We start from the raw sequence: 24,248 nt of genomic DNA on the forward strand, positions 1-24,248 counted from the left end.
CCATTGAAGGACCACAGCAGTAGACCGAGGGAAACGGGTACTGCCCTGCCTCACCCCATTTAGACCGGGGATGGAGGCAGAGATGAAGGTTAAAATTAAAACCTATGTAGGGATGAACTTATGCTTTCCCTCACCCCGATTCTGTTTAGTAAAATAACTAAAATGCTTTTTAGGGATCGCAGTGGATCGGGGATAAACGGGGCCCCGCACCGTTTGAACTGGGGATGGAGGACATGAAACGAGGATGAAGGTTAAAATAAAAACCTGTGCAGGATGAAGAACCGAATTTTGAGACGGGGGGTATGGGTGAAGACCTTGTACCTCGACCCGGTTCACTGTCATGACCCCATATGTCAATGTTTTAGCAATTATTTGAGTCAATAATAAATTACTTAACTTCAGTTTTTTCTCACTTTCTCTTTTTTTTCTCAATTTTTAAATGTTCACGTGGTGGTTTTCACTTTTTTCTTTGTTTAAATGCTTATGTGGGAAACAATTTAGAGAGAGAAAGAAATGAGAAAATGACACTTTGAAAATGTATGCAACGTGATCCGAAAATTAGGGGAGGGATAGTTGCCTGACAAAAGCTGCCAACTAATACAGTATGAAACACCCCGAATCGGTTGACAATCCGAGTCAAAATCAAGAGTCGGTAACCAAGAAGATTGTGCATTAACCCCAATGGTATAGTTGTATACATCGTTGAGTCTGCTTGCCTTTCAAAAAAAAAAAAAAAAAAGCTCTAACAAATGTTTCGTTCACTTAGAGACCAACATTCCAGCAGAACCCTTCCATTCAGGAATTGGCTCAGGGACCAGTTTGTCTCAACCAAGTCCCCACCCATGAACAACGCTAGAACGTGGAAGCCTAGACTTGGTCTATCTGATCGAGTCGAAGCCCTAGCCCAGTTGAGACACTGATCCGACCCGGTTCTCACCTAAGACCAATCCGATACGATCCGGCCAAATCCGAGTGGCTATAGACTCGCACTCTGAAAAAGTCAGTTAAGGTAGAGCAAAAATACAAAGTGGGAAGAAAAACGAGCGCTGTTCTTTCACGGCGTATGGCGTCGCCTTCCCGTTTCCGTACACTCCCGTTCTCCCGAATCCGCCTATCCGACAGTCTACGGCCGATCGACGGCCTGATCCAGTCGCCGGAAATCTAGAGCCTGTGCTCTCTTCCTATTTTTCGCCATCTTGTCGCCCTCTGGTTTCCGTTCGATTCTTCCACCGGATTCCGGCGACTCTGCCCTACATTTCCCGGAGAGAGATCGGAGATATGTACGTCGTCCCCCCGCCTAACGCCGGCGACGATGGCAGTGGCGCTGGCCAAGCGCCGATGGTTTACCAGGCGTGGAAGGGCAGCAACGTGAGTTCGATTCCGGCTTCCTTCTTTCTCTATTTCGGTGATTTTTTAGGGTGTCGATTTTTTTCTGGTTTGGTATTTGGGTCAGGAACCTGTTTTTCGATGCGTGATTGCAGCTATCTGCTTGTTTTTTGCTTGGAATTCGATAGCGTTTTGGGTTTTTTGGTGGTTGAGCTTCTAGGGTTTTGAATTTCTGTTTATTTGGGAGTGTTAGTCTTCGTTCTTCCTTTGATTAATGCGATCTAATTTGTGGCGTCCAGTTTTGGGCAACATGGTATGGATGTTGTGAGATTTTGTTTAGTAGAAAGGAGCTAATTCTGCTTTATTTTGATGCCTTTTTCGGACTTTAAGGGAGTGTTTAGGTTTGGAATGGAACGTCTTTCAGAGTATATGATTAGGAAGTGAATTGTATTTTTTTTGTCATATTGGTAGGATATATTTGTTTTTTTTATTGTTGTGGTTATGTGTATTTTTTAGATGGACATTGAAATAATTTACCGTTTGGATGGAGAATAGATAGGTTGGATATTCCTTGGGCATGGTGGTGTCGGTCTTGTTATTAGGGGAGTGCCTATAGATTCTTTTATATGGAGATTAGATGTTGTTGCAGACTTGCTAATGGAATACTAGAGTTGTTTGATTGTTTCTTACGGGTTTATAATTGCTTTACCGTAGAGCGGTGTTTCTTTAATTGTATTCCATAATTGGAGGACTTATGAGTTCTATGGGTGGACTTGTATGTAGGTATTTGTGGCATGACATCAAAATTTTTGTAAAGAGGGTCATGGCTGAATATATACACCTGAAAAATAAAATATACAACTAAACTATCACTAAATGGATATTGTTACCAAATGTTTAGGTTGCATATCCACTTCAAAAAGCACATAAAAAAGGAGTTTGATGATAATCTAGTCGGATATCGATTCTATATATGGTATTTATGCATGCATGAGGGTGAGGAACCTTTGGTGTTTGCTTGCTGTCTTTTATTTTGAATAGTAGTCATTATTATTGGGTACAAAAGGAAACACTGGCTGCCCATGTGTTATAGGTTGCAGCGACTGCCTACTTAATAAGTCCTTGGCATTCACCACATAAAAGGGTGAAAGGCATAGCTAGCAAACTACTCTGGGTGTTTCAGTCTTGCAGATCTGATCTGCATTGATGTGTTTTAAATAGGCCGAGTGGTGATCATGCATGGTAAGTGACTTGTATGGGTGTTCTTGCTCGAGTTTGGTAGATAGTAATTGAATTTGACAGGGGTTGCTGGAAATGATTTGTTATTCCACAAACTGTGCCTCTGATGTAGGATACTTTAGCTTATTTGGGGTCCTTGGGCATGCTCATGGCCTAGTACCATTGTGAAGAAAATTTAACTTGTGTATAGAGAAGGGGGATCAACAATGGCCACAGCAGTTTGTTTAGAATCATGAGAGAATATATTTTTTTGGAAAGTCCAAGTGGAAAACCCCTCCCATTACCGACTGCACATTGGCTGCCCACCGGGGAGTACACCCAGTTTCGGCCTCGCGGCAAGGGAAGCCAGCCGTGGGTTTTGAACTTGTGATGTCCTGTCAACTTGGTGGCATTCACAAGTCGCTGCTACCAGATGAGCGGAGCCCTTGTGGGCATCATAAAATAATAAATAAGTGTGGAAATTAAGGAAATCTAACTTTGAACTCTAAAATACCCATGAAAAATGATAAAACTATAATCTCCGTCACTAATATTGTTCTTGGGATATGCTTTGAAAGGAGTATCTTGGTTTTTTTTTTTTTGAAAAAAACATGGTCACAATGTTGCAAATAGACCCAATTTATAAAATTATCAGCAATGTTTGTGACATGAGCTATAGCTGAAGAAAGATACAACTGCAATTAGCTTCAATGGAGTAGCCAAAAAACATTTGGGGTGGGCACCAGGCTGGGCATGGGCTAGGCCAACATGGATTTTTATGGGCCAGATACAGCCTGCGCCACTGGCTAACATGAGTGGTCTAACTTGTAAATTAAATAAAGAATAGAAAAAAAAGATGCTACCTAACCTGGTACAACGGTAACCCCCTCTAACCCTTATTAGTTTACCTTCCCCGATGGACGAGTGAGGCCTTGTTCCAGTGATGGGCAAACATCAGCAGAGCATTTTTTTTCGATGATTCAACAACCAGAAAGCCCCCCCCCCCTCTCTCTCTCTCTCTGAAATGGTGGCTGGCCTGGTCCACTTTTGGCCGATGGGCCAAATTGGTGGGCAATTGTCCTCTAAAAAAATTGATGGAACCAGGCTCGGCCTATTCAAGAAACCTGGTTGGGCTGGGACGGCTGGATTGCTGATCAGCCGTAACAATACAATATCATTGTCCTAGTGAACTTGCTTTTCACATGGATCGCTGGTTGTCTTCGTTTGGTGTAGTTGGTGTTTATGACCAAATGACACATCTGCAAACCTATCCATTGGTTCAAAGCTATGTCACGTGGGTGCGGGTACGGGTGCGACACGGGTGCGGAGCAATTTAAAAAATTTTAGACACGGGGACACGGCTATATATATATATATATAAATATATATAACAATAATAAGATTGTAAATTTTAAAGCAAAAATAAAAAAGTAATTCTATTGAAGTAACAACACAAACTTACCAAAATATAACACATAAAGAAGCTTGTGAGTGTGATACCATCTTGGATCCGGGTCGGGTCCGGATCCGGGCCCAACCTGTGTCCGAATTAATTTTAATAAATGGACAAAAATAGACTCGGTCAAAGTTGACCGAGTCCAAAATGTGGATGGACTCGGCCCCGGTGCGCCGAGTATGACACTTAGTTGACTGTCCAAAGTCACACCCGTGTCCGCACCCGTGTCGGGGCGTGTCGATGCGGGTGCGTCGACCTTTTAGCCGAGTCCGTGTGACTTAGGTTCAAAGGTTTATGGGAATTGTAACCACTCTATGGCGAGTGGCTATAGTTGTTGGGAAGCTTGCACAACACTGGTGCTTGCTTATGCTTAGTCCGTGTGACTTAGGTTCAAAGGTTTATGGGAATTGTAACCACTCTATGGCGAGTGGCTATAGTTGTTGGGAATCTTGCACAACACTGGTGCCTGCTTATGCTTGAAGGATATGATGATCAATATATTCCCACCCAAACAATAATCCAACATATCCACAAGTAAGATCAAAGGATGCATCATCTTTAACAAGGTTTGTTATGTCCATTGGCATTCCTTGTAATTAGTTTCAAGCTGTTTGGAACATCAGCATGATCAGTATTGTATCGTATCTTACAATATGATATGCTATGTTGCTATATCAGCCTCAGACTGATATGAAACTATATCAAGTATTGCGAGGTTCAGATCATCAAACTGTATCAGCCTGTATTGTACAATATAGTGATGTGTCATACTGTATCGTATAATACAACTATTTTACTATTGTTTTTTATGTGATCGACAAAATTTTGGAGATTTGAATTGTTTTTTTTTTCTTTTGATTTAATGTAGCTCTTAATGGTAAATATTTTGTTTTGTTAGTTATTGCATATCATTACATATGTTTAAGTACTGCATATCTATGTTTAATCTATCATAATGCATAATTTTGAATTTTTATTGCATCATATATTTGTCTTAGTTTTTTTTTTTCTGATATTTTGTCTATTTGTTTGAGTTTTTGTAATTTTTAAAATGGAGCTTGTATCTTACGATAGGATACACTGTGGTACCATACGGTACGTTACACCCATATCGCTAGCCCTTTCTATAATGGTTCCGATATTCTTTTTACAACATTGGGGAGCATTCATCAAATTGATTCTTGATCTCCCTTCCCATTGAATTTGTGGTGAAGTCCTTTTTTACTACTGTTAGTACTAACTTGAAACCCTAATTTATAGTACGACTCTATGAAAGGATCATCTGCGTTAATAGTTAACAGGTTTAATAGAAGACGGATAGCTGCAAGAACTAATTTTTGATTGGATGTTTTCAACTGACCATTGGGTTTTTCCTGGTCGTCATAACCAGGGGCATTAATTGGACAAGGAGGTTGGTGCAGTTTTGCATTTTATAAGTTTGTGACTATGCATCAGTTACAGAGATTTGGAGAGTGAGAACCATTGTACAAACCTGTGATGAATGATTTTCAAGTTTTTCATACGTATTTTTTTTAATTCTTCTTTCATCAAACGGCTTTTTAGCTCTCAGTTCAAGGCAAACACTTCAATCATAGCTTGAAAGCATTTGACAGTTATGGCATATCTTACTCTTTTCACTGAATAATTGTTCCTGGCATCATTCCTTTCTTCATCATTATGTTGCACTTTCATGGTACTGCTATCCAGTTGGTTTTACTCTTATAATTGGTTTCTACATATGAAAGTGGTTGCTTGGAGCATGTTCTTCATTTCTCAAATTTGTTCCTTGATGGGTTTGGACCATGTCCCTTTGGTTCAAGCTGAAACCAGTCATTATTCTGATATGATCTTCATCTTTTCTGCAGATATTTTTTCTTAAGGGCAGATTCATTTTTGGACCAGATGTAAGATCGCTGTTTTTAACCATATTCCTCATTGCTGCTCCTGTGGTTATCTTCTGTGTGTTGGTTGCAAGAAAGTTAATGGATGATTTTCAAGGACATGGGAGATCAATAATCATAGTAGCTGTTGTGTTCACAGTATATGTGAGTAGTTGACTGATGCCCTTCTTTCTTCCTTTTCCTTTGATGAGACAAATTATTGTCACTAGCATACTATTTTACTTCCTCAGCTTCATTCTCATCTGATATAAGATTGCGTTAGTAGTTATCACCAAAACATTTTGGCTTGTGCTTATGCATTTGGATCTATGAGATGTGGCATGACGGGCAGTATAAGTTGTGAAACTAGTTTGATTTACTTCAGCAGAGCACTAGGTCACTGAACTCGTCCTGATATTCCCTTTTCTTTTTCGAGTTTATAAATCTCAGATCAAGGGCAGTCTAGACATGTCAAATGGCATTTGTGGTAACCACCCACTGCATGTTTTTATGTACATAAATGAACTTATATGTACACGTGCTTACAAATAGACATTTATCATGATGGATTCCGATGAAAAATATACTATACAGAGTCTTTACTGTTGCCATTTTAACATACCTTGATGCGCCTGGCTGTTTCTAGCTGTCCCTCTTAAACATGCATAGATAGTATTTTGGCTCTAAAGGAATCTGGCACTTTTGGTATAGTAGCTGTCAACGTGAGCCAACACGTGTCAAATTCGTGAAAATGCGACTTTTAGCTAAATGTTTTTGTGCACGCACAGGGTGCATCCACACCGTTCATCATCAGCGATGGACGACATTGGGGAGTTGGCTCCCGCTGGCAGCTACTCCCTCTCTCTCTCACTATATATATATATATATATATTGTAAGAAAGTGGGCGAAAATGAATAACAAGAATGCTTAATGCATTCAAAAGGTCCAACAATGGACAAATACGAACCCACAATGGGGAATAAAGAAATGGTCCACTAAGGGACAACACAAGAAGCCTTCAAAGAGGCAAACCATAAAAAATAAATATTCTTTATTGAATGAGGGCTTAAAAAGCCATAAGTTACATAGGGGATTACCCCTCTATTTATAAGCAAAGGAGAGAGGGAGAGAAGAGTGAGAGAGAGGGCATTGGGAGGCCCAACAAGGACTCGTTGGCCCCCCAACGGTCACATTTGTTCAACGACTCTTAGTTGGGACCCCCAATGCAATGCATTTAATGCATTTACAATCAAGAAAAAAGAAAAATAAAAATAAGAAAAGGAAAAATAAAAGAAAAGTAAAAAAAACTAAAATGCCCCTATTGGGCAGAATTACAGAAATACCCTTTATTGGGTATGATATATATATATATATATATATATATATATATATATATATATATATATATATATATATATATATATATATATTTTAACACCCCTCCTCAAACTTTACGTGGGGATAACGAAAAGTTTGGAGATACAAAAGGAGGATTCCAAGTCTTTAAAAGTCTTCAATGGGAGCCATCGTTTTTATAGCACATGGAAAAACTTTGCAAATGTCAGCCTTTAACTGTTTTTAATGATCATCCTCAAGCTCCTTCCATGATGTATCATAGGTACTTCTTTCATCTCATCTTGAAGATCCTATGGAACAAGCCAAAAAGCTCTAAGTAAAAAGTATCTTTGTATCTCAATCAAATAAATATATCAAATAAAATGAATCAAGAGACCATAACATTCATCAAGAAGAACATACGATTCATAAAAAAAATAACGATTCAAAAGATATTCAACGCATTTCAATGCAAAAAAAAAGAATTAATTTTAAATACAATATTGATAAAACTCACTATGTTCTTGAAGAAAGATATGTGCACAAAGGCCCAATAAATAATCACAAAGGAATTTATCAATACTTGGAAGTAAGAAGTGTGTGCACAAAAGAACACGGAGAACACTCACAAGTGCACAAAGACACAAAATATGAGATTTGTATTAAAATCAAATAAGACTCTTTTAGAAAGGTTTCATGTATTAGAAATATCTTTAAGAAGACAATGTTCACACAAGAACTATGTCACGGGGATTCGGCTAGCAGGGTGTCACACCCGTGTCGACGCGAGTGCGATCAACCCGAACCTGGGTGCGTTGACCGCACCCAGGGTCATTTTGTCTAATTTTTTATTTTTTTTTATTAAAAAAAATTGTTCTCAGGGGCGCTGCCCCCCAGGGATCCACACCAAGGGCGGCTCCCCTGGACCCCCGCCCGCTGACCGCGCAGCGGGACCTGCACCGGGGGGAGCCCCCGGACCCCCCTTTCTGCAAGGGCAAAAACTCTAAATCAGGCTTCACAACTCATCAGCTTGACCCCTCCCCTGCACAAATTTTATATTATAAATATTATATATATATATATATATATATATATATATATATATATATATATATATATATATATATATTTTTTTTTTTTTTTTTGCCGCACCCCCGCACCCAAGTTTTTTGAAAGTGCCGCACCCCCGCACCCGCACCCGCACCCGCACCCATGTGACATAGCACAAGAAGTAATTGCTCTGAGGGAATGTGTACAAGAGCACATGGAAGAAATCATGTTTAACGCACACAAATCAATAATAGGGAGACATTTTATCAATAAAAGATGAGTTAATGATTTCTCACACATCTTAGAGAGAAGAAAGTCTATGCCAACAAATGTCATGTGTGAACTTGCAAAAACATGATTTAAGTATAATAAAGACATCCACCCAAGAGTCAAGAATGAATGTTATCTTCAAAGATGTGCACTACAAGCACAAGCTCCACAAAGGGCTACGTGTACAACGACACACCAAGAACACTTGAATAAAAAGTACACAAAGGTACAAAGAGAACACTTGAAATGCAAAAGATTGAATCTATTGAGCAAGGGTGAGCACAAAGGCTCCCAAAAGAATGAATGTTATTTGAGTAGAGAACCTTACACATTGAGGAATTTCTCACTCAAATACAAAAGCTCACTAAGTGGCTGAAAACCATAAACACTTAATATGCAAAGCGCCTGAATTCCCTATAGGGTAAATACCAAAAATGTAAAATTGATTTTCAAATATGCGTATCAATGATATGATCTTTTTATCGATAAATATTTTTTTTTGCAAGTAGTAAGGATTAAGGAAAAACTCATTTAGAAGGAAATCCCATATGATAAATGGGATGATACATGCAAATCAAAACCAAGTTAATTTTTTTTATAAATACAGAATTTTGCAAATCTCAACAATAGTTCATCCTACTACAAGCAATCATCTCATTAGACCTCCAAAACCCCAAATCAAGTGTATAAGTGACTAGAACAAGAATATAAATATAATGTCACTAAAGGCCAAAGACATACACAAAGGTGTGTATAAACACTTTTTGTCTACATATAATAATACTTGAAATGAGTTTATCAACGACTAGAACAAGAGTACAAAAGCCAACCATGAACTAAAAAGACACATAAAAATATGAATAAACATCTCTTGTCTACATATAATGACACTCTAAATCAAGTATGTTCAGCTACTAGAACAAGAGTACAAAGCCAACCATGTGCTAAAACACACACGAAGACGTGACAACACATCTCTTGTCTACATAAAATGACACTTGAAATGAGTGTATCAACGACTAGAACAAGGACACAAAAGCCAACCATGAGCTAACATCACACACACTAGTGTGAAACAACAAGCCTTGTCTACATATAATGACGCTCAAAACAAGTGTGTTCAGCTACTAGAATAAGAGAACAAAGCCAACAATGGGCTAACACACACGAAGGTATGAACAAAAAATTCTTGTCTACATATGATGACACTTAGATAAGAGGCATAAGAGGAGAAGACACTTGAGGCAAGAAGGCTTGTAATGAAAAACATTTAACAGAAAGGATATCAATTTTTTAATAAACCTTGAAACACTATAGTTTCAAAACCTTAGACATCCATCACAGGTATACATAATTAAGAACATCCATAATAAAATCAATGACAAAAAACAAACGAGTGACACACTCATAATCAAAGATCACATAATATGTCATTTAGAGTCAAACTACAAGTTGACAATCTAAAATGACATAACACAAGGTGCACATAACTCACCCCAACAAACATCTCTGTAATAACAAGGCCAAAAAGTGATGCATTAAATAACAACCTGTGATGGTCAATATAAATGCCGTAAGAAGGCAATAAATACTTAAGGAAATCATTTTCCAAATAGGTGATTTTATAAAGAGGGCCGATTTGAAAAATCAAATCAAAGATCCAATATTGGTAAATAATCAATCACAACAATATGCCTTATGACAACAATTTTGCATAAATACGAATCATGCTTAACATGATCAATTCTTTAAAAATGAAGACATTTATACCATAAAGTCTTATTATGCAATAAACACAATATGAAATATTAAGCAAATAATGCATATGAAGTTTCTATATCGTGTAAGAAGAGGAAGCTCACAAAAGATCTCTCTTAATGAACACAATAGTTCATACAACAGACTCTCAAATACTCAAAAGGTGCACACACAAAAGAGAAAATATATCTTATTAAAGTGGGATAGAGCCCACACAAGAAGTTTTCAGAAGAACCTTTTATAACACAATTATTATCAATCACGAATATTTGAAAGATAATTTATATAGAGGCTATGAAATTATACCAATCATAATGCAATCTATTTTGACACATTTTTTTTAGAGAACAAAAATGCATTTAAAACAAACAAACAAACTAGAGATGAACAAAAAACTAGGATCATTCTCAAGCATCGAGAATATTTTTAGCTTTGAATTTTGAGGGAAACATCTTAACGCTATCAATTGTAATACAAAATTACATATTTTCAAAAGATGACATAAGAGAGTTTAACAAAGAACAAAATCATGTGTATAGATAAAAGAAACCATATGAGAGACCAAATGCATACATTCTCATAGAGAGATCAAAAGCATTCATGCAAAAATTAAAACCACATGTCTCATACAAAAGACATGCTTCCAATCAAGTTTAAGTATATATGCAAGTTTAAGCATGTATATATTCTATGAAATAAGACATCATTATCAAATTTTTAAGATAATAATATGATTGACGAACCATCTAGAATTAATAATTCATGATTATATATATGCATATATATATTAAAAAAGCTTCTAGATTTAAACATGATATATATATATATATATATATATATATATATATATATATATATTTATTTCCTTAAAACAAGTTCAACGATGATTAAAAATACTAAAAATTTCAAAAAACAGACATTTTTGTTTTTTATTTTAATCATACATGATTATATATATATATACAATGACAAAAAACAAGTGTTTTTCTCATGCGTAATGCATGGGCTAAATACTTGAAAAATGTAAAAAAATACATGCCAAGTAACCCCAAGGAGAAAAGAGAGAATACAATACAACAATGTTGCTCCAGTCCTTCTTTCCAACCAAATCCTCTTGTAGCCGATAGAGACGTGATAAAGCACTCTTTTGGTAAGTGATGAAGCACACCTAGCCAAGTAAGAAAACACTCCTTGCAAGAACAAGGTGATAACACACCTTTGCAAATGAAGCATGAAAATCGAGGCAGAAGCTTTTCAAGATCTAAGAATTTCGTGGCGCTGATACCATGTAAGAAAGTGGGCGAAAATGAATAACAAGAATGCTTAATGCATTCACAAGGTCCAACAATGGAAAAATATGAACCCACAATGGGGAATAAAGAAATAGTCCACTAATGGATAACACGAGAAGCCTTCAAAGAGGCAAAACATAAAAAATGAATATTCTTTATTGAATGAGGGCTCAAAAGCCATAAGTTACATAGGGGATTACCCCTCTATTTATAAGCAGAGGAGAGAGGGAGAGAAGAGTGAGAGAGAGAGAGAGCATTGGGAGGCCCAACAAGGACTTGTTGGGCCCCCCAACGATCACATTTGTGACCGTTGGGGGTCCAATGACTCTTAGTTGGGACCCCCAATGCAATGAATTTAATGCATTTACAATCAAGAAAAAATAAAAATAAAAATAAGAAAAGGAAAAATAAAAGAAAAGTAAAAAAAGACTAAAATGCCCTATTGGGCAGAATTACATAAATACCCTTTATTGGGTATGATGTGATTATATATATATATATATATATATATATATAGGCACACCAAGCCTAAGCCTATGATAGCTCAAGAATAAAGATGTTAGAAACCTACAACATTAGACTTTAAGTGCCATACCAAGGTTACTAGAAGTGCCTATAGGATTGGGGAAGCGTGCTTCCCCAAAACGCTCTTCAGAAGCACGAAACACAACACTTTTGAAACATGTGGGGAAGCATGCTTCACCCTAAATGGGAAGCCTGAGCTTCCAGTTTATTCCTTAAAAATATAAATTTTACCCCAAAAAATAAAAAGAAATACCCTTTTTTCTTTTTTTTCCTTCTTTTTTCCTTTTTTTCTTCTTTTTTCTGTTTTTCCTTCTTTTTTATTTTTTTCTTCTTTTTTCTGTTTTTCCTTCTTTTTTGTTTTTTTCTTCTTCTTCCTATTTTTTCGTTCTCTTTTTTTTTTCTTCTTGTTTTTCCTTCTTCTTTCTGTTTTTTCTTCTTATTCCTGTTTCTCTCTGTCGGTCTTCATGTTTTTGCTATAGTTTATGTTTTTCAGTTATATATATAACTGGTAATCTTGTGTTTCAGTTATTTTATATATTCTGTATTTCAGTTATTATAATATGTATATTATATATATTTCGTGTTTGTGTATTTCATTTTTATATATATTTATGTATGTGTGTAATTCATATATAATCTGTTTGACTGTTTTTGAGTTATATTTCTGGTTGGCTGTTTCTGAGTTATGTTTCTAAGTTATATTTTTGAGTTATATAATTCATATTTCTGGTTGACTATTTCTGAGTTATATAACATAAATCTTATATTTTGGTAAATTAGAAAAAATATAATTACATTTTTGCTTCCCTTTCGATTTCTATTCACTTTTCACTTGAATCCTAGGTCGCTTCCTTTTTCATTCCCCCTTCGAATCCTAATTCGTTTCTTGTTCGCTTCATTGGTCACTTTCGAGACGATTCCTGGTTTGCTTCTACGTCATCCTGTGCTTTCTGCTTCTTAAAATTTTAGAATTGCCTCGCTTCCCACTCCCACTTCCCAAATCGCTTCCCGCTCCCGGTTCCTCGACTGACAACTCTCTACCATACCATTTTGTGTAACAAGAGATGGGATTATGGGTAGATATTTTGCATGTCAATATGGGTTAGTTGGTTTGAACTTTGAACCATTCTTAAAAAGCTTCTCTATTTAGGGCTGTCGCCTGCAACCTATGGCTCCACTTTTTAATCAAACTGACATCCTTTATAATCCAAAGAACTTTGGACCTTGCAACGTATGATTCATAACCATGACCCTGGTAACTACAGTTTGAACTTTGAACCATAGTCAGAGATATCAGCTATATTTTGAAAATATTGCGATATGATGGGAAAATGATATTAAATGTGAAATATCGTGATATTTTCTAAATATCGGAAATTTATATATATTGCGATATTATCAATTAGTTTTACTTTTTATTTATTTTTATATTTTAAATATGTTTTTCTTTTTTCTTTTACTTATTTCTTTTATTATTTATGTATTTTTTTGTCTAAACCTGAAATGTTCTTACTTTTTTTGTTATTTTTTTATTTTTTAAGTCCCGAGATTTTTTCGAGATTTATCACCAAACCAATAATATCACAAGAAATAGCCTCGCCGAGATATAGCCGATACCGATATTTGTGACTATGCTTTGAAGACACCAATGACTACTTTGTTCACATGATGATTAATCTTCAGTTGAAATAAAACATTCAAAACAGGTAGATGGCTGATGCATGTGATTGTAGAATCTCTTTCCTGCCATTACATTTGTACTGGAATGTCATTTTTTTTTCCAACATTCTTGTGATTCATTTTTGTTAAATCTGACAGTACTAATTGTTTCCTTATACTCAAATAACAACTGTCTGAGAGAATCTGTAGTTATGATGTGTATTAAGACTGTGCTTCCTTGAGCTTGAACGGTTTGAGTGCTTGGATAGATAAATTTTCAATCATTGTTGATAAGCTTTATGGGGTCTATATCTTTTTTCAGAGTTGATATTTTATAATTTGGTTTTTGTGTTTTTTTTGCAGATTTTATGTCTTCTCCTTCTAACTTCTGGTAGGGATCCTGGTATAATACCTCGAAATACCCATCCTCCAGAACTGGAAGGCTTCGATGCCAATATTGAAGTTGGAGCTGGCCAAACCCCACAGCTGCGTCTACCTCGCGTGAGGGATGTGGTTGTAAATGGCATCACTGTAAAGGTCAAATACTGTGATACCTGTATGCTATATCGCCCTCCTCGCTGCTCCCACTGTTCAATCTGCAATAACTGTGTGGAGCGTTTCGACCACCATTGTCCTTGGGTTGGGCAATGCATCGGGCTGGTAAATATCTTTGAGTGCTCCTGGCCTTTATTCTGTAGTTTACTACTTCCGTGTATCTTAGGCATCTTTACTGGAACTTGATCTAGTAGATGTGCTGTTTTGAGATGAATTGATTGCTAGCAGCAATGTTGGTCAGGGAGAAGATAAAATATTTCTGGCTTTCTTCAGTGTACTCCTTTATTTTTGGAGTGCCAAGTCATATAATCCCTGGCTGATGTCGTTCTGGGATGTGACATGCTTTAGACTTTATTCTCATTAACAAGTCCCTGTCTCAACTCTCAAGACTTTTGTCTCTTGACAGTTATATTTTCCTTTTTCTCTACCCTGAACCAAAATGACGTATAAGTGTCTTAATCCTTAAAAATCTGCTTGAAGTCCTCTGTGCAAGAACTATTCCAATTTCTCGTAGACCAATGTTTCCATATCAGCTGTATATGTTTCTTTATGATCTTTTATACAGATATCCAATATTAATAGTTTGTCATTGATTTATATTCTGGATGGTATTCATAGTGTTTGATATACACATAAAATGTTGCCCAAAATTGCATGCTTAACTCTGTGCCGCTGTAATGGATTTCATGCAGAGAAACTATCGGTTTTTCTTCATGTTTGTTTTCTCCACAACCATGCTATGTGTATATGTCTTTGCGTTTTGCTGGGTGTATATTAAGAGGATCATGGATGCCGAAGAGATCAGCATTTGGAAGGCGATGGTTAAAACACCTGCTTCAATTGTGTTGATTGTCTATACTTTCATAGCTGTATGGTTTGTGGGTGGCCTTAGCATTTTCCATTTGTACCTTATTAGCACAAACCAGGTAATTTGTCTTTGCCATTGTTTTTGTTTCAGCAAAGATAAAAAATAGAAGTAAATTTCATCTAAAGATCAACCTCTGATTTTGCTTTATTTTTTCCTTTCAGACGACTTATGAAAACTTTAGATATCGATATGACATGCGAGCTAACCCTTATAACAGAGGGTTGGTGGAGAATTTCAAGGAAATTTTCTTCTCAAAAATAGTTCCTTCTAAGAATAAATTTAGGGCAAGGGTGCAGTTGGAGGCAGACATGCAGCCAGCGCTAGCTGAAGCTGGTTTCGTTAGCCCCAACATGGGGAAGTCAGTTGGTGACATTGAGATGGGTGGCAAGCCTGGATGGAATGATGTTGGCGGAAGGATAACTGATTTTGAGAGGAGGTTTGGTACTGACGGTTCAGAGAGCAAGGACACTCTTGGTGGCATGTCATCTCCTGATTTCAACCGGACTGCACTTCCAGCAGCAGGCCTGGAGGGCCGTGCTGTAACACATTCAAGACGTTCTAGCTGGGTCCGAAAGAGTGGAAGTCAGGAGATATCACCTGAAGTCTTAGCCTTGGCAGCCAGGGTTGGTGAGCCAAACTGATGTCCACCCTGCTGCAGGGTTGTAAAGAATGAACATGCTGGTAGTTGATTGTTCACTGACCCAGCACTTTCTAGTCCCCACGAGGCGACTGGTAATATTTTATTTACCTGTCTAACTTGTTTGTCTGCAAGGTTGGGTTGGTTCATTGTGTTGTAGAAGGGGTAGCACCTCTTGGTAAACTGGTTGGGATATTAGTGTACATCAATGAGTCCTAGATTGGTCTTTTCGCGATTTGTGGTGGTGTTAACATTTGTTGATTTGGTTAGTGTATAAATTTGGTTTTTGAGTGGCTTTTTTAAATCAATATCAATGCTTTGATTTATGGGCGTGGAGCATATTGGCTTTTGTTTTCTGAATATGTTCAGGGGATTGCTGGATCTCATATACCTATAAAAGACTCCATGTCTGTAGGCTTGGGGAAGTCTTTCTGAGTTGATGATCTGAGTCACGGTCGAGTTATTTTGGCTGCTTCTAATTGCGAACTTGGACATTTGGATCAATAACTTCAATTGCTCACCGACCTTTGCTAGCTTATTGGTAAAAACCGTTATTTGAGTTAATTCAGGTTCCATCATAGTGCTTTTGATGTATTCACATAAATTTCAGCTCTTATGATCTCCATTTCCTTGGAGATTTACAGGGGATCAAGTCTAGTACTCGAGACATACGGGTGCATAGGTATGATGTGGCAAGCCATTTTTCAAGTTTGGTATGATTGGAATCACATGAAATGTGACCACGATCATGATCTCCAATCATTTTTCATGAATTTGGACATCCCACCCATGTGTCATATCAAACGCTAACCAAAACAGAAATGCTTAAGAAAAAATAATATAATGAATTAATAAAATAAAAAACTAAAAAAGATGTATCCCACGTTTGGGAAATGTGGGGATAACATGCTTTTCCCATGATTTTTTTGGCGTTTCCCAAATGTTTTGCAAATGCTGTGTTTCTCGTTTCTAAAGTGGTTTCCAGGGAAACATGTTGCGTTTCCCACCTTTTTATAGTGTTTCTGGTAACCCTGACTCCTGTCCCATTGTACCTATTGTTCGTGGGCGGACAAGTCCTGAAATGGGCCAGAAATGATGGTTGTGGGTAAGGGTGTTAACTGGCCGGGTTTGATTTGGACCCAGGTGAAACCAGACCTGGCCTTGATTTTCGGGTATAGTATTGGGTCCGGACTCAGGTCTAATCAGACCCACCATAAGAGAAACCATACCTGGACCTGATAAGAATTACATGAACCAGGCCCAGGCCATACCTGGTTAAATAATATTTTTTATTATTTTTACATTGAAAAATTGCAGGTAGTAATTGGAGCTCGAGTGGGGCATAAAATTTTACAAACTATATCTGGCTCCATGTATTAATCAGACCTGGGTCTTAATTGGATCTTATTTATCACTATACCCGAACCCTATAGGGTTTGGTACGGGTAAACCCGACCCGTTGACAACCCTAGTTGTGGGTGCTACTTTTTTCCATGGGACACTAATGCAAGATGAGTGTGTCCGTCTGAGTCTCTCTCGCACCAGACTACCCCTAAATGCACCCTTAGGCAGGCAGCATAAGAGACATCCCAGCACGTAAGGCAGGGTGGTCGTGTCCTCATCTGGGGTTTTACCTTGCAGGGAGGTGGTCCCATTAAGTGACCCGGTCCTGGGTGAGAGTTTTCTTGTCATTAAAATAAAAAAATGGGACATCTCAAGTTTTGGAATTCAACCCAAGGATTTGACCAACCATCCTCTTCTGGTCAAAGTTTCTATGTGCCAAGGGTGTACCATTTAGTTTGTGTTTGAATGCCGCGGTAGTGATCCATGGGCGCTGATCAAGGTGCGGGCGGGCCATGCCAGATCCAAGCTGCTCTGAAAAGGAGGATCTCAGTTCCTCAGATCTGCTATCCATAAAACCATGAAAATCAATGGATTTTTAGTCCAAAGGCACCCTTAGGCTTGACTGGCTCGTGATCTTTTGAGTCCTTGATTGAACTTTCGCTCATGGGTAGCAAATTAGAACATAAAATAGAAGTCAATGTTCATGAAATTGTCAAAAACAACTGCTTGATGCAGAAATACAATCCATTAAATGAGGGTTTCCAATATTTTTTTCTGTCAATGCATTAAATTTTCAGGCTCTAAGTATATGCAATTTGTGATTGATTTTGTCAATAGTCCTCGTGCAACGATAGCAATGCCATTGGCGTCAAGGATGAGCTTGTCATGCTTGGTCCCACCGGCATCCTCCATCTTGAAGATGGAAGTGTTGGATCAAGTTTCGGATCACACAGTTTCACATTCGTCATCATGATATCAAACACGAAATAAACCATGAAACACAACAGTGTAAATAGCATGATTAACAAACGACAGAAACAACAACAGGGTGCAGGCATGTCGGTTTCCGCAACAGACCAAAATCCAGACGGCAGCATATAAACAAACATATGCACAGAACATAAAGAAAACAACAGGAACATGTTTAGTTTGTGTAATAGGCTAAGGCGTACGAAAGTACTCCCCTTAGAGAAGATTTGCCCCCACATACTTGTGCAGATCAGGGTCCGGCGTCCTTCCCCAGGATACAATAGCCACGACGAACCGAACGGTGCACTCCGGCGGATCGTCCTTCGAAAACAGCCTCTTCGAACCACAGTTGCAGAACAACCCCTTTCGGGATAACTCACAGGAGAGAGAGTAAAGAGGGAGATGGGAAATCGCAGAACTCTTCTTCAGAACCCAGAGAGTCTGTCTCAGCCTCTCCGTAACCCCACCCCTGACCATGCTTTTATAACCAACGAACGGTTATGAAACGTGGAAGGAGCCCGTTACGGAATCCGAGGGGACGTGATCCGTTAAAGGACTTCAAAAGATCGAGATCCGTTACGGAATCCGAAGTTCCATAACAGGCACGAAATCCGATGAGTCGTGACCCGTTATCCATTCCCATAACCCGTTACCGAATCCAAATCCAAAGAAACTTTGGGTAAAAAGGTACTTTGTCTTGATTGGATATGGCCCTAAAGGGCCAATTACCCGAACCCGAGCCCGGCTCGGCACGGCACGGCACGACACGGCACGACGCGGCGGGCGGGCGCGCGCGCGCGTGTGTGTGTGGTGGTCATCCCACTCTCTTGTTCTCAAGAACAAGGGTATGAGTTCTCAAGTGGCTTATAAAGCCCATAGAAAACTCAAGCACAAGCAATGTGGGACTATTCCACCTCATCAAGATCACCTTCTCTAAACAACCCATTTCTTCTTTGAATTTTCTCTCCCTTTCTTCTTACACCTAACATTCCCTCACAAATTCAAAGAATGAAACGGGAGGAAACCAAGATGCAAGATGAGACAATCTGCAACAAGACATATCATGCTTTCAGCAATGGTACCTTCCAGTTTGAACCACTACCTTAGTTGACTAACTTTACCCCCACAAGAACGAAGTGAACTGAAGTCTTGAACTTGAACCTTTGGTGTAGGAGTGTCCATCAGCAACAACATGATAAAGGTTCTGGTTGTAATCTTTAGGGGCGGCGCGATAATGGCCATGCGCCCGAATCCTGTTTCATGAGTGACTTCAGGAATAACCCAATTCCTTAAACTGCGGCCACACAGTCACACTCACATAGGTGGGCTTCTCCAAAGATGCACTGCTAACATCTCGCCTTGAAGGCTTTGAACCCATTCAGAGTTTTAACTCTTCCTTAACTTGCAGCTACAGCACCTTTCCAGAGTAAACAGGGGAACAGACACAGATACATAGTATCATATAAATAAGGTGCTAACCAGTTCACCCTACAGCTTGTTATTACCACATTGAACCTACTTTGTGGGATCTCCACTCAGATAGGTTGGGTTGCTACTGTAGATGAACTACTGATGGGTTTCAGTCCCATCCCCTCTCTGGATTTTAGGACTAACGACTTATCTAGTCCTTTCGTTAATGGATCAACTGTGTTCTCTTTAGATCCAACATAGTCCACATCAACCACTAACTGAGACACCAGTTTCCTTACAGATTTTATTCTGACTTGGATGTGTCTCCTCTGTTTTTTGTTATATTTTGTGCTTTTAATCTTTGCAATAGTGGCCATATTGTCACAATGCACAGATATCACAGGAATTGGCTTGCACATTAAAGAAAGTTCCTCAAGAAGTCCCTTTAACCATTCAGCTTCCAATCCAGTGACATCTAAAGTACAGAGTTCAGCCTCAAAAGTAGACCGAGACAAGATGGTTTGCTTTACTGATCTCCAGGCGACTGCGCTGCCACCCAAGGTAAATACATACCCTGTCACGCCATAACTGCCAGAGTTCATGGCTATCCAGCTCGCATCACTATATCCCTCAAGAACTGCAGGGAATCTCTTGTAATGCAAACTCAAGGAAATAGTTCCTTTCAGGTATCTAAGTACCCTGTCCAATGCCTTCCAATGAGTGTGATTTGGACAACTTGTGTATCTACTTAATTTTGTCACGGAGAACGAAATATCCAGTCTCGTGCAATTTGCAAGATACATCAAACTTCTAATAATCTGAGAATACCTCAATTGAGACACAGGAACACCAGTCATATTCTTATGTAGAGGGATAGAAGGGTCATATGAAGTTGCTACAGATCTCCCTTGGTTATAGCCAAATTTCACAAGTACTTTCTCAACAAAGTGAGATTGAGAAATGGCTATTCCCTCAGCTGAACGAGTCAGCTTTAAGCCTAAGATCACATTTACAACACCCATATCCTTCATATCAAACTTACTATTAAGAAACAACTTTGTCTCATTTACAATTCCCATATTGAAACCAAACAATAAAATATCATCTACATACAGGCATAAAATAATACAATCATCACTTTTAATTTTACAATAAACACACTTATCAGATTCATTGACAACAAAGCCAAATGATAAAATAATATTATCAAACTTTTCATGCCATTGTTTAGGGGCTTGTTTAAGTCCATATAATGACTTAACAAGTCTACAAACTTTATCTTCATTACCAGGAGCCACATAACCCTCAGGTTGATCCATATAGATCTCTTCTTCAAGATCGCCATGTAAGAAAGCGGTCTTCACGTCCATTTGATGGACCGAGAGATCATAAATGAAAGTCAGTGCAATAAGCACTCTAATAGTGGTCATCCGGGTAACTGGAGAATAGGTATCAAAGTAATCTATTCCCTCTTTTTGTTTGAACCCCTTGGCAACCAGTCTCGCCTTGTACTTGTCAATGGATCCATCTGGTTTCAACTTCTTCTTAAAGATCCATTTGCACCCAATTGTGGAACTACCACGAGGGAGGTCAACCAGTTCTCAAGTACCATTAGAGATAATGGAGTCCATTTCACTCTTGATGGCATCTTTCCAATGCTTTGCTTCAGGTGAAGCCATTGCATCTCAGAAAGTGGGAGGATCATCTTCGATAAGGTAAGTGATAAAGTCACTTCCCAAATCCTTGGTAATCCTTGGTCTCTTGCTCCTTCTAGGTTCAACCACTTCCTCAGACTCATCGGGTCTAGGATGGGAACAAGATGGTTCTACCCCCACATCTGTCATCCTTTCCACATGTTCGGGAATGGAACCAGAAGTTGAAGGTATATGTACAGAAGACAGATCCTGAGGTACACCAACTTTCATGGGAAATACATCCTCAAAGAATGTAGCTTCTCGAAGCTCTACAATAGAGTTAACATCTATGCCAGATATCTCAGACTTAATTACTAAGAACTTGTAGGCATAGCTATTCTCTACATAACCCAAAAAGACAACATCTACTGTTTTAGGACCTAACTTCTTCCTATTGTGTTCTGGGACAAGTACCTTAGCAAGGCACCCCCACACTTTAAGGTATTTTAAGCTAGCTTTCCTATTTCTCTAGAGTTCAAAAGGGCTACTATCCTTATGCTTCTGAGGTACTCTATTCAGAATATGGCAAGCCGTATTCAGAGCATCCCCCCACATATAGGTAGGTAATCCAGAACTCCCAAGTAGAGTATTTATCATGTCAGTTAGGGTTCTATTCTTCCTTTCTGCAATCCCATTTGATTGAGGAGAATAAGGAGCAGTAAACTCATGAACTATTCCAATAGACTTGCAATATTCATCGAGTTTATTAGAGGTATATTCTCCTCCTCTATCAGACCTCAATCTTTTAAGTTTTCTACCAGTTTGTGTTTCTGCTTCATTCTTAAAAATAAGAAACTTATCAAAAGCTTCATCTTTTGATTTTAACAGATACACATAACAGTATTTAGTGCTATCATCTATAAAAGTGATAAAATACTTTTTATGATTTCTAGTTAACACTCCATTAAACTCACAGATATCTGTATGCACCAGATCCAATATTTCAGAATCTCTAACAATCGTATGGAATGGTTTCCTACATTGTTTTGCTTGCACACAAATTTCACATTTTTTAGTTTTATCAATAGAATGCTCAGGAATCATTTTCAAGTTCATCATGCGTTTCACAGAATTGAAATTCACATGACCTAATCTATTATGTCATAAGTCAGATGACTCTATGTTATATGCAACATTAAACAATGAATCAAATGAAACATCATTTTCTAATTTATCACTGCAAACAAGTTCAACACGAAGTTTAAACAAACCATTGTCTAAATACCCCTTGCCAATAAAAGTTCCAGAATGTAAAATAACAACTTTATTACATTTAAAGTTAAATTCATAACCCTCTCTAACTAGACATGAACCACTTAGAATGTTCCTTCTAACTACAGGCACATGGTGCACTCTGTGTAAAGATAGAACTCGTCCTGAAGGAAACTTCAGATTCACGCGTCCAATCCCTAACACCTTTGCAGCCGTTGAATTGCCCATAGTCACGGATCTGCCTGCAGCAGCCTGGTATGAGACAAAGACAGACTTATCAGCACAAACGTGCACATTAGCCCCAGTGTCAACCAACCACTATGTTGGCTCATAGACGTGATAGATTTGCGGGTTGACAGAAACATACCCAGTATTGGTCCCAACGACCTCAATCACCATGTTGACTTGAGGCGTTCCGTCTGTGGTCCCATGAGCTTTGGCCTTCTTGGAAGGACATTCCTTAGCCCAGTGCCCAACCTGCCCACAGTTCCAGAAGGTTTGTTCTTTGCCTTTTTCTGGATTTTGACCTTAGGTTTAAACTGGTTTTTCATTGCAGATTTCGATTTTTGTCCTTTGCCCTTAAAAGCTCCGGTCATCATGTTCACCTTAGGCGGTTCAGTTGGCATCACGATCTGTTTCTGGCTCCGATGCTCCTCTTTAATGGCAATGGCTACCATAAGTTTATCTAGGGAAATTTTCCCTCTACGGTGCTTGAGAGACATACCAAAGTCTACCCAAGACTTAGGAAATTTCTCTACGATGGTCATAACTTGAAACTTCTCAGGAAGTTTCATTTCAGCCTCAGCCAAACTATGGAGCAGTAGCAGAAACTCGTGTGCCTGCTCAGTGACCGACTTGCCTTCTACTATATGATATTTCAGAAACTTGGCAACAGAGTACTTTTCAAGACCTTGGTCTTCTGTATTGTACTTCTTGTCAAGTTGGTCCCATAGACCCTTAGCAGTGGTAGACGAAGAACAGTACACATCGAACAATGTGTTGGACAGAGCCAACAGTATGCAGCCACGGCATATACTGTCCTTTTCTTTCCATTGAACTACTGCAGTCACTGCCGCAGGATCGGGGTCCGTATCAGAAACCGAAGGGCAGTCGATTTCCAGAACCGACAGCAGCCCTATAGTAGTGAACCAGATCTTCATGTATTGCTGCCAACGCTTGAAGTTCTGACCGACAAACTTTTCAGGCATACCGGACATGTCCACTTTTGGTACAAAAGCGGAAGAGGTCGACATGCTTAGAATCTTCTCTAAGACTGTTGGATCATTTTTCGGATCACACAGTTTCACATTTGTCATTATGATATAAAACACGAAATAAATCATGAAATACAACAGTGTAAATAGCATGATTAACAGACGACAGAAACAACAACAGGGTGCAGGCATGTCAGTTTCTGCAACAAACCAAAATTCAGACGACAGCATAAGATCAAACAGATGCACAGAACATAAAGAAAACAACAGACACATGTTTAGATTATGTAACAGGCTAAGTCGTACGAAAGTACTCCCCTTAGAGAAGATTTGCCCCCACATACTGTGCAAATCAGGGTCCGGCGTCCTTTCCCCAGGATACAATAGTCACGACGAACCGAACGGTGCATTCCGGCGGATCGTCCTTCGAAAACAACCTCTTCGAACCACAGTTGCAGAACAACCCCTTTCGGGATAACTCACAGGAGAGAGAGTAAAGAGGGAGATGGGAAATCGCAGAACTCTTCTTCAGAACCCAGAGAGTCTGTCTCAGCCTCTCCGTAACCCCACCCCTG

At 38.6% G+C, this 24,248-nt stretch overlaps 1 protein-coding gene across 1 annotated transcript; it reads left to right on the plus strand.

The window, feature by feature from the left end:
• Nucleotides 1-1,021: 1,021 nt before the first annotated feature.
• Nucleotides 1,022-16,156, plus strand: LOC149833470 (putative protein S-acyltransferase 7). The gene is made up of 5 exons (XM_090012853.1): nucleotides 1,022-1,368; nucleotides 5,866-6,045; nucleotides 14,134-14,430; nucleotides 15,018-15,251; nucleotides 15,355-16,156. The coding sequence occupies exons 1-5, from the start codon at nucleotides 1,279-1,281 to the stop codon at nucleotides 15,832-15,834; spliced, it is 1,281 nt and encodes a 426-aa protein (XP_089868979.1). The 5' UTR covers nucleotides 1,022-1,278; the 3' UTR covers nucleotides 15,835-16,156.
• The last annotated feature ends 8,092 nt before the right edge of the window (nucleotides 16,157-24,248 follow it).

Source organism: Nuphar pumila, chromosome 7, assembly GCF_984573655.1.
Source record: "Nuphar pumila chromosome 7, dmNupPumi1.hap1.1, whole genome shotgun sequence".
NCBI classification, from domain to species: Eukaryota; Viridiplantae; Streptophyta; class Magnoliopsida; order Nymphaeales; family Nymphaeaceae; genus Nuphar; species Nuphar pumila.